The following is a 12,579-nucleotide window of genomic DNA, read 5'->3' as shown; positions in this document are numbered from 1 at the left end:
TTCAGCCAGCAGTTTCACGGTCACTCAGCCCATTTGAGGTATTGCCTGTGGTCTAGCACGGACGTTTTGTGTCTATGTCAGTGGTCTGGGCTACAAGTTAATACAGGCAACGTTTTACTTTAGTACGCTCAACCAGCCTGACATTTGTGGCTGTTAGGAATAGTTCTGTTCATGTAGCACTGCCAGCATATTTATTTATTTATTTTTTTTAACACCAGTCCATGTGGCAAATTGTATCTGTCTTGCTGATAGAGACTGAAAAATGTCAAGCTTGTATTGGCACCTGTTATACATGTAATCCTAAGAACTGAAGCTTCTGCAGAAGTTGCCTTTCCCATTTCTTACAGATAGGAGAGAGTAGAGGCAGTAGTCAGCTTTAGTAGTGTTAGCTGACTTAAATCTGCTTAAATCAGCTTCTTATAGTCATGCAATGAATCCATGTTGCTAGTTGTAGTACAAACTTTTTGCACCTATCCCATCAATTAGTCCAGCTTTTCATTCTTGCTCCTTTGTTAGTAATCCTATATATAAAGTGTTCTCTTTGAGGAAAGACTTTGGGTGGTAAGGAGTAATGCTTTCATACATTGTATCAGAGTGGATATGCAGTACCACTGGCCGAGAGGCAAGGTTTCCTGCTGAACCTATACCCGTATAAGAATCTATACCGTTTTTTATTTCAAACAGCCCATTCTGCAGTTTCTTTTGGTCATCTTATTCATTTGGACTTGGGGAAGGCCTTACTAGGATGATGCTCAGTGTTTTCCACTGTTGGGTGTGAACAGCAGCTCCGAACCATGTTATCTGGAGTGAAGGAAAACAAATACCATGTGACTTTTTTTTTTTTTTTTTTTTTTTTTTTAGCTGACCGATTTTTAAGCACATGCTTCTGAGTGGTTGTCATCTTTGTTATAAAATGTGCACTTATATTGAGCCAGGAGTTCTGTTTTGGTTTTTATTTATTTAAGTTTGATGACCGGGGAAGTCCACTGGGCCAAGAAGAGCCCGTTTTCATTGGAGGCCTGGGGAGAAAAGCTCCACAATAATTGCAAGTTACATTTCACATGTTACAAAAGGACATGTTCATACAGCTAATTAAACATTTACAGATGCCTGTTTTACCTGAGTTTGTCAGTTTTTTAGAGAAGCATATTATCAAAATTGTGACACTTGTTTATCTGAAAGTCAGAAAGCAGTGTCTTTTCAGGGATAACAAAAACTGACTTTTGTTCTGAATTGTTTGCAAATGGGAGACTGAATTTGTCCCAGGACTGCAGAATGAAACTTGTTTGTGTCCCGTAGCCTTAATCATTGAATTTAACTACCAGAATGGAACAGAAATGGTAATTGAAGTACTGACTTTCTATTGACTGCTTTCCAGATAATGGCCCAGTGTGAAAATGTGGAAGTCGAACTAATGGATAGTGTCCTAAGAACCGTTTTAGATTTTTTTTAAACAGGAGGAATGGGTTGAAGATTGGTAGGATTACTAATCTGCTGAAATTAAAAAAAACGAAAACACTGATACTCCTATTGGATAGGGTAGTGTCAATGCTCGGAATTTTGCAAGTGGGAGTCTGCAGCATACCACTAATATCTTTGCTTGCTATCTCCCTAATACTTGATAAGAAAGGGAAGAGGCTTGCTGACTGCTAGGAAACTGTGTCCATCTAATGTTCTGCAATAAGTCATCTGGGCCTATCTAGAGAAGTGGAGTCTCTGTATTTGGAAATTGGGAGGTATGTAGTGGAGTAGCTCTCAGCTGTCCATATTTTTGCAGAATGTCCAGATATTTGCCTCATATATTTGGTTTGTTCCTCGTAAAACTTGTTTTTTTGACAAATCAGTGAGGATTGAATTCACTAAATAATGACAGACATTTAAGTTTCAGACTTCATATCCTTCAGAAAATGTATACTAACACTAAACATTTTTATTCTAACAACTTTCTAAGTTTATGTGAACAATATTTATTTACAATTTATACCTATTTTTGGCTCTTTATCCCCATATTATTTTTTGCTTTGTCCAGATTTCTTGTGCTAAGAGGTTGAGGGGTATGTGAGTAGTGGTGGTGTGGGTGAGTATGGTCATGCCTTACTCTGAAAGAGCAAGACTTTGTCATCTAGCTAGACAACAAGGTGGCCTAAACCAAAAGAAAACAATCTGGGAAGAGGATGATTGATATGATTTGATTTCAGTTCAATGGGAAGCAATACTGAGTACAACAGTTGTTTGGTATTGTCGATTTTTGTGGATTTTATATTTGTATATTCTTCTTAACAATGTTTTCTCTTAACAGGTTTCTTCTTTGGAAGCTTTCTGGTGTCTAAAGTATCCGAAGGGTGAGCACTTGAGATGCAGCACATTTTTTATTTTTAAGCTTCAGCTTTACAATTTTGTGACAGAATGGCTGCACCACCGTATGCAAGTGGTGGACTAACAGCTCCGTCAAGCACACTTGCTTCAGCACCTGGTTTTGCAGGCTTCTCAGTTCCATCATTGCAGATGGCTGTGTGGGAATGGATGGATGATATTGCGTGCTGGAGACCTTACAGTGGTAGAGTAAGTAGTTTCATAGAGAACTACATTCAGAATCACAGAGTGCATCAAGGAGGAATGCCTGCAGCATTATCTAATGGAGTTCCTGTACCAGGAAACAGTATTTCTTTGGGGCAGGCAGACCCAAGCTTAGCTCCGTACATCATTGATGTTACCAACATGGTTCAGTTTCGACAAGATACAGGTATGCAGGTTTTGTGCTTTGTGTCCTTAATTATTAGATTATATTACTAAGAAGTAGCCATTAGCTGCTGAGTGATATGCTGCAAATTTAATTTTAAGCATGTAGAGTTTATATACGTTGTAAGTTCAGGCTGCAGGAGAAAAAAACAGGCTTGCTCTCTATTTGCACTGGATTAGCTCATTGCATAGACTTTCCCAGGCTCCTTGCCCCATCTCCTAACTGATCCCATAATGTAGTGCTCTGACTTGCATTTCCATTTCCTCCTCACTGTGAAGTATCTGAGTAATATTGGATGATTTAGGTTCCTGGTTCTGGTATTGGTGGAAATATTGGACTTGCAAAGAAACAGGAGCCTCAGGACAATTGGATCTGTAATGGTATGGTAAACAAGTGAGAGATCTCCCCCTTCAAAGGTCTTTGACATTGAACATGGGGATAGTTTCCTGTCTCTCTTGGTAGCTCAGGGGCTTTAGGCCTGTGATTTTTGTTAGGAATTATTTGGGTCTTTGTCTAATTGTTTAGTGAGGTACAGCCCAAAGGGGTATTGTATAATCGGGCTTGCCAATACTGAGTATAGGGGAGTGATTACCTCTTTAGACCTTGATAAATATTCCTTTGGTGATTAGCTGGGTTAAATAAAAGGTTTCCTGACAACTATTGTTTACATGATTGTTAAAAGAGAGGGAACCAAAGGTGGCTTCGGATCAGGACACTTGGGTGTAATTCAAATATAGCAGCACTTTTATTTATCTTTTGCTATTTTTGTGTGGGTATGTTGTCTAGTTGTCTAGATGTTATGATGAGAGGAAGGGTTGTGGTGATGCCCTTTTTTCACATTTAGTTTGATCCCCCTTTTTAGTACACCAGTGGTTTTAAACTACAGTGAATTAATTCTGAAAGATTCGGCTGCAGTAGAGTGAATTGAGAATAACCCCAACTTTGCAGTCATCCATAAACCTTTGTTAGCCTGAGGTCTCGGCTCCTAGCTTGGAGATCTGAGAAGTAAATAGAGAGAGAGAGAGGGACAGGTCCTAGCACCAAGCCCTGAGATACACCACTGGTTACTTTTACACATTCTGATAAGACACCTGCAGCTTGCTCTGTGTGGGTTCTGTCTCTCGGCCAGTTTACTATCCATCTTACTACATACTGGTCAATTTTTTCAGCATTTAGCTTTAGTATACCACCACCATAGAGAGACTGGCTAAAGATTGGGCTTATCAAGAAGAGCTACTTCAAAAAAAAAAAAAAAAAAGGTAGATAAAGAAGGCAACGTGCAGTTAAAACCTAAGGTCTCACTGGGAAGGATAGACTGCATTCATTTTATGGGGGTGTAAATAAGCAACTCAACTGATATTTAATAGCAGGGTTTGATAATTGAGAGGGCATGTCATGAGAAAGCAGCCAAAACCTGCATTAAAGATGTAATCATACCAACAGAAAGAGCTGCTCCAGACAAACTTGTCACAGAGGGGGAAAGTATCAAAAACTAGTGACAGCGTGTTTGTAGAAAATTGTGATTCCTTGTATACCCAGCTGTGGAGAAGTAAGTTTTGTTCTGGTAATCAGGGGATGACAAGATACAGGTGTGACATTCAAGGTGCAATAGATCTAGCTGTCTACACAACATTTTTTCGTAAAGGGTCAAGGTTTTGCATGTAGAACAGGCTAAGTAAGGTAGAAAGAAATTAAATTGGGGTGGGGGGTTAGCCAACAGTGTGATCCAGCTAGCTGAAAGGGTATTCTACATATCAGTCTTCTAGCAGTATCCAGGCCCATAGGGAGACTTTGCCAGTGAAACCTGTTCCGTTATTCCAAAGGAAAGTGCCAGAGTGACACCAAAGCCTTAGAACTGACTACAATAATAAAGTTCTTTGGCCTGGGAGATAAATATGGTTGGGGAAAAAACAGCAACAATGGGAAACTGGTGCTGTTTCATAGTCAACACAGTGTAATTTATCAGTATATTGTGCGTCTTGTACATCTACAAGCATTCCATAATAAATGAATATGGGATAATGTTGCATTTTTGTAATCTATCCATGCCATACTTTGATTTATTGCCATTTTTACAACTCTGTGTTATGGCTTTGTTTAACATTAGGTAGTCCTTTGTGCTGTAAGACTTTTATCCTTTAATTACTTTTTTGTTCTGTTGTCATGATTGATTTTTTTCCATGTGGCTAGCAATTCTGTCTGCATCAATTCCAGTATGCAGTTTATATATTGTTGGAAGACCAAATTTTGGTCTGTAGTTCATAAGATGGCTTGCAGGCTCACTCTCTTAAGAAGAATAGCCTGGTTAATAGGAGAAAAGTCCATGCATGTTTAGCAGGTGCATACAAGTAATTCGTACTCTGGGATAAATCTGTGTATAACAATGTTACTGCTTTTAGCCAGACATTGTATACTGCATCTGGACCCAGAGTTTTCCAGTCAGGATCATAGCAGATAGTCTATTATTCCAGTTTCTAGTGGTTTAATTTTTGCTCGCTAAACTTCTTATTTTCTGCTGCATTCCACCTTTGTGTTTTCACAAGTAAAAAAATTACCATAGCCAGTTATCTTTGCCCATGTCTCTCTCTAAATATTTTTGAGGCCGCATGTGTTTGCATTGATTAGTTTGGTTTTCTTCTGCATAAATATTCTTCTATATCAGATGCCTTTTTCTTTTCCAATTCAGTGTTTCTTTTTATACATTTTAATAACTTTTGTTCCTAGCTTCTTATCTTGTCTTACTTCCTAGGTGACCCAGTGTTTTTTCATCTAGGAGTAATCTTTTGTTCTGATCTGATGAACATAACAATTGGTGATTAAAGGAGTACAATCAACCTTCACGTTGCTAGTGGTATATAACACTGCTGAATGTCAGAATTCTTCAGCGTGCGGACTCGGTTACTGTTGTGTGCAGGCATATGTGGATCAGGATGACTGAGTTCATGGAGTATTAAAGTGATAGCCATAAACTTGCCCCTTCAAGGGCTAGTGTATAGTTGAACTGTACCTCTCAATGGTCCAGATCTATGACTCAAATTTTTAGACTGCTCCTCCTAAAACTTGTGATTTTCTGAAGTGTCATTGAGGACTGCATTCACTATATAACAGATATTTGAGTTTCAGATTTTATACCCTTCATAAAATGCATAGTAACGCAAAACCTTTTATACTAGTAACTTTCTAAGTTTGGAAGATTGATATTTAAAATGTGTCCCTATTCGGGAGTCTTTGTCCTCGCATTATTTTTGGCTTTGTCCAGATTTCTTGTGCTAAGAGTTTGAGAGGCATGATTTGGACCTGAATTCAAGGGACATCTGTAAAGTGTGTGTGTGTGTTTTGGGGGGGGGCGGGAGGAATTCACCACTCTGGGTATAAAATATTTTACACTAGCTGTTTACGATACAGAAGAGCCAACAGCAAATGTACCTTAGGTGTGACACATGACAGAAGTATAAGCAGGAATTCCTAATGAATTCTAAATCTGAAAGCAACTTCTGTAGAAAGATGGTCCCAAAAGAAATAGTCCTCAGCAGTTTTCAGGTTGCCAAAGAACACTTACAGAATACAGCATCAGTCTTCAGATCTTGCCTGAGTTTTTTTTTTTTTCTCCTGTACTGCTGTCTGGAGGCAGTCAGTGAAGGGACATCTGTCCGTGCACATGCCCATATTGAAATCTGTTGACCAGACCAAGTGGATCTGAACAGTCCTATCCAGATGACTTGGGTTTTCAAGTAAGCCCAGCACTGCAAGACAGTGTTAGTATGAATGCTGCCTTGTGGATTTTGTACCTGCATTCGCTATGCAAAATGTTAATAATATCTGGCACTGCTAATTTAAATGCTTTTTATTAGTATTACTGCTGAATCAACTACTACTTGTGAGTTTTGTGAGCAGAGATTTCAGCAACTAGCCAACACTTAAGCGAAACTCAGAGCAGTAGTCTAGAACTTGCAAATGTCAGTCTAAAAGCTTATGCTACTCAGGATGTTTCTACTTGGACTGTGAGTGCTTGTGGAACCTTTGGTTGGCACCTCACATGAGGCTTAAAGCAGTAGCATTTAATATAGCATAATGTTTCTGTTGTATTTGTAAAAGCTTTGGCTGCGATGTATGAATGCCAATTAAAAAAAAAAAAGGGGACCTCCTTTGAAATAAAAAGCACCGTTTAAATAGATACGGAGCGTTTTTGTCTTAACGTAGGTTAAAAAGACTTCATCAGAGTAAACAGATGAAACCAAACCCCACAAAATTTCAAAAGGTTATATAGCCAATAAGATGCTGCCACATAAAAATATATTGACTAGTCGTGTATATTTAACAGTTAACTCAATATTTTAAAGATGTATTGTACGTCTGTACAATTGTTAAAGATCAATTCCTATAAACTTTCTTCTGATAAATAATCCTTCAGTATAGAAAAAGTAGTAAAATAAATTATAAAATTGTATAAACATATAAATGAATAACTGGATGTTCAGGCATTTAAACACAAGCTGCTTTATATTTTAATACCCTTCTTCTTTTTCCTCCTCCCCCTCCCGGTTAGGTGTCACCACAGCAGATCACCTGTCTGCTCATGATTGGCAGTGGAGATTTACGGTGTCGCGTTGCCAGCCCGGCGCCCAACCTTCCACAGAAGGCACACACACACATGCACTCATGCCTTGCCTAGGGCCAATTTAGAGTGTCCAATCCACCTTACAGCATGTCTTTGGGATGAAACCGGAACACCCAGAGGAAACCCATGCGACCACAGGGAGGACATGAAGACTCCGCACAGAAGGCACCCCAGCCGAGAATCGAACTGGAGAACCTCTTGCTGTGAGGCGGCAACGCTAACCACTGTAACACCGTGGCTGCCCTTTATATTTTATATTTAACACACTGTATACCCAAAATACACACGAATGCTAGTGACCCCCCCACTCAGACCAGTTGTGTTGGTTAAGTGTTGTAAGACTCGGTAAGACTCTGTCATTAGCTAAATTCATTGATTTTAAAATGTAAAACTGTTCTGGAATCCGAGTCGCACATTCTTAAAGATTCCTGGCGCCTTTTGGAGACTGTTAAGGACTGACATTCAACAAGGGTATTTTATTTATTCCTGTGTGTTTTATTTTCCATCATTCCCCATGATACAAGACTTGAGTGGTTTTATACGTTTCTCTCTGAGTATACATCTCTTTCCATTAAGGACATTAGCATCCTACGTTAAGACAAAAGTGCTCAGTATCTAATTAAACTATGTTTTTTGTTTCAAAGGAGGTCCCTTTTCTTGCCTGCTTTACAGTAGTTTTGATTGGTTTTAATGAATTTAGGTATACGATATACGGTATAAGAACAACAAAGAGACATTTTTGATCAGTTTCCCAGTACTGTTATACAACCTTTGTTTGAAAGTCTGCTTGATGGAGTTTCTGCGTTTGAACGGAAACTCCTTCAGCAGAAAAGAAATAAAATTATGAGAGACTTTAAGGATTTTCAACAGGGCCATGTGTTTGTTTGGCCCAGATATGGACAAACAGGGATTAATACTATTAATAATACTAATAATCATGTTAATGCTTCACGTAATATGATAAGAAGGGAAACTAACTATGACTATAAAAGTAAGAGAAGTAATGACATGATGGGTAATAGCTCAGCAGTACATATAGTGAATAAGGAACAGCATGTTAACAACTCTGCTAAGGAGAATAATGCACTTGAGGTTTCAAAAAACAAAGGATCTGAAGGTGTTTGTGCTAACTCTAAAGATACGGATGATGTGATTTCACTTGTGCACACTGAACATGCAGATGAACTAGATAATTTTGTCGCAGATAACATACTTGTAAATGGTGAAAAAGGAAATGCTAATCTATATCCAGAAGTACAAGTGGTTAATAAAACAGTTCACAATACACCAAGTACCTTGGTACGAGCCGATGATAGAGTAGTCCGACCCAAGAGTAACCATAAATCATCTAATGTTACACTGCCTATAGGGAATGGTATTCCTTTTCCCCTACCTGTACGCAAAGAGAAAGTAATGCAGAGGGGACGATCAATGAGCAGGGGGAGGCAGAAACGGAAATTTTCCGAGGAATCCATACCACATCAAACTATAAAAAAGATGTGGAGAGACAAACAGAGTTAGATGTCATTAATAGATCAACATCGAATAAGTACACTTGTTCCCTAATTTGTAATATTTCTAGTTATGTACTAACGGAGTATGATCAGAGTTTACTTAACAAAGGACTTAATTTTATACCCACCAGTCATAGCAACTTTACTGATACTGTTATAGATATGCGTCTATTTTGTCGCAATGTGATGTTGAAATTATTATTTCGGGATAATATGGGGACCACCACTATGAATGGTGAACATAATAGAACCCCTAGATTTAAAAAATTAAGCAGTTTTACACCTCCTCATCATCCCTTAGTAGAAGCTTATTTAAAACTTACAGAAGATGATCTCTATGAATATTTTCTTAAAACCACCCACAGGAAGAAGGGAAATCTAACTTGGAAGGAACGTGAAAGTTTACATAGACTACAAACTTTACATTCCATTATTATAAGGCCAGCAGATAAAGGTGGCCAAATAGTTGTTATGAACAGTGATATGTATCATAGTTCTATGATTGAGTTATTGAATGATAGGTTTTATAAAGAAGTAAATGAACATTCAGTCCACAACACTATTGCTTATGTGAATGATACATTATTAGACATGTTTAAAGGTGGAGACTTGGACCAGGAATTGTATGACTATCTGTCGATTACTCATCCCCTTATACCAGTGATACAGGGATTTCCCAAAATACATAAGGATAATATGAACCCACCTATGAGACCTGTTGTGGCAGGACAAGGTTGGGTTACGGAACACATGTCCTTATTTGTGGAAAAACATCTTCGTCCTATCCTTAACAACAACCATGTAGTACTCAAAGACACGAAACATTTCTTAACAGAATTGTATGACTGTTTAAAAGGCTTAGAAGATGTAGATAACCTTATATTTGTGACTTTTGATATCCAGGCATTATTTACTGTACTTCCAAACGAGCTAGGTATTACATACATAACTAACTATCTCATTACACATAGTGATTATACACGTGTGCAGGTGGATCTAGTGGCACATTTTCTGGAATTGATTTTGGAGAATAATTTATTTATATTTGAAGATAAATTTTATCAACAATTAGATGGTGTAGCCATGGGAACGCCATGCGCCAATAGCTATGCCAACATGTTTTTGGCGCAATGGAAGAATGAGACTCTCTTTAAATTAGATGGTTTCGACCAACATGTTGCCCTCTATCGACGTTTTTTAGACAATGTTTTTATCTTATGGAGAGGTGATATAACTGAATTGGTTAGGCTACACACGATTATGAATCATTTAACTGACTATCTGAAATTCACCATGAATCATTCCAGATCTAGAATAGAATTCTTGGATTTATATATTGACAAATTGGATTGTGGGATGATAAACACAGGAGTATATCAGAAACCATGCCATCACAACACGTTATTGAGACGAGACAGTATGCATCCACAACATATTTTCAAGAACATCAGAAGAGGTCAAGGGATGAGGTCATCCAGATTGAATGCCACAGATATAGGTTTTAACACCGAATTAGCAGATTTGAAACACAGATTAATAGAACGAGGTTATGACATCAATGAAATAGACTCTAATCTTACAGACCTCAACCAACTTAGATCGAACAGAGCAACACCTTATTTTGGACCACAGGTGAGTGGAGTTATAATCAATAGTGAAAGAAATTCTAGAGTTAAGATCTCGTTGCCATACAGTACTGACAGTTTGGCAATAAGGAATATAGTTACTAAACATTGGCCGATTCTCTGTACTGATGGGGACATAGGGAATATAGTAGGTAATAAACCCCAATTTCTGTATAGGAATAAGTTAAATTTAAGGAGAATGCTATGTTATTCCAAGAAATAACAACAAAATCCTAGATTCAGTCATACTAGACCATACACACAATGTAACTTTTGTAATTATATAGATACCAGAACAGAATTCCTACATCCAGACTTACATACAAAGTTTGATACTAAGGTAGATGCCACCTGTGAGCCAGTGGACATAGTATACTTAGCAGTATGCCAAGTCTGTAATGCATTTTATGTTGGCAAAACGAATCGCAAACTTAAGGATAGGATGCGAGAACATATTTATCATATAAGGAAAGCATCAGCACATAATGCATTAGCGAAACATGTAGCTCAAAAAGGGGTTGAGCATAGTTTTCTATTTAGAGTTTGAGAACATCGAGCAGAATATACGTAAGGGTAATATTAGGAATCAGACTGAAAGTTGCGAAAGCAAATGGATAATTAGGTTAAGAGCTGATAGGGGCTCTGGACTTAATGAAAGAGCCTCTATTAAACCTATACTCAAGAAACGTAGGAATGTGAAATTCTAATATATTTATACATTATAGATTTGACTGGACATGAATATAGGAGAATTATGTGAACATGTATATCATTTGTTGTTTGTTTTTATGCATACATGATGGACAATCTGTTTTTAGTACACATAAGTATATGTATATATCTGGGTTGATTTGTTGACTAAGATATATTTTGGAATTTCATATTCAGTTCATCCTATTGATATATACACATTATAGATAGTTATAGACACATATGTAGTATAGTTTTAAATATGGTCATTCATATATACATTGACATACTACTTTCTTATACACCTGTTTATGCATACAAAGTACATGTATAGATTTTTGTAAAATTATTTACATTATTATAGCAGGGTTAATATTCTACATATGACATGATATGAGAATGTATTCATGCTTATAATGCTTTGTATATATATATATATATATATATATATATATATATATATATATATCTATATATGTAGAAATTAGTCTTTTATATTTTAACCATATATTTTAACCTTATATATATGTTTTTTAATCTTATTAATATGTAAGTAGATATGGAGTTTGATAGGTGAGCACGTCATTGATTCATCTGTATATATACTGCCCTTTGTACATTGGTCTGTGTGATCTGAAGAAGCTCGTGTTATTTTGAGTGAAAGCGCTAATCCATTGACCAACTGCAGTGTCTTCAATAAAACGTTTTTATTATTTTGTGGTGACATATTTGGCTTGATCCTAGCAACTGTTTCGCTTGAGTTCCTGCATTTTTATACCTAATTTCATTTTATACATTTGGGAACTTGGAGCGTTTACTCCAGAAACTAACGAGGAACATTTTGCGTGATTTTTATGGTTTTAATGAATGCCAAGTTATTTTAAATGCATGGTCTGAGTACTTGTCTCTTACTCTTGGTTGTGTTGACAGTGCTTGATCTGCTTTACTAGATATCTACATGCTTGAAATGGAAAAAAAATTGGTAATGCAGTTGCAAAGCAGACGAAAGTGTGTATATAAACGTGTATATGCATATAAATGTTTGTTTTATATGTGCATAAATGTAAAAAAAAAAAAAACACTATCTCTTGTTTTCCCGCCTCACTGAACTAGAATAGTCCAGTTTCAGAGTTGCTGATCCCTGGACTTTGTCTTTAGTTCCTGATACTGAATCACTGCCATATTTGGAAGGAGGGAAGTTTCTTTGCTAACCAGTGGGAGTGGGTAGCACTGAGCGGCCTTTTCGTCTGATCTGGTAAGGTTTCAGCCAGTAACTAGTAGCCCATTGGTCGTTTTGGGCCAATTCGTAGCTCTTTTCAGCCCCCTGTTATAAAACGCGCTATACGCGCGTTAGCGCGGAGTTGCCACTGTTGCACACTAGGGCAGCGCCGG

General features: G+C 37.4%; 1 protein-coding gene across 5 annotated transcripts in view; it reads left to right on the top strand.

Moving 5' to 3' along the window:
- Window positions 1–12,579, top strand: part of DTX2 (deltex E3 ubiquitin ligase 2) — a 1,297,167-nt gene that overhangs the window by 400,717 nt on the left and 883,871 nt on the right. For all 5 annotated transcript variants that reach the window (XM_044054219.1, XM_044054221.1, XM_044054218.1 and 2 more), the window contains exon 2: window positions 2,300–2,743. In XM_044054219.1, coding sequence (XP_043910154.1) covers window positions 2,407–2,743 — 337 coding nt within the window. In that variant the 5' untranslated portion in view covers window positions 2,300–2,406. The remainder of the gene's footprint in view (window positions 1–2,299; window positions 2,744–12,579) is intronic.

This window comes from Protopterus annectens, chromosome 13.part0 (genome assembly GCF_019279795.1).
Source record: "Protopterus annectens isolate FY-2018-M chromosome 13.part0, PAN1.0, whole genome shotgun sequence".
Taxonomy (NCBI): Eukaryota; Metazoa; Chordata; order Ceratodontiformes; family Protopteridae; genus Protopterus; species Protopterus annectens.
The sequence above is the reverse complement of the archived record's forward strand: the minus strand, read 5'-3'. Positions and strand labels throughout refer to the sequence as shown.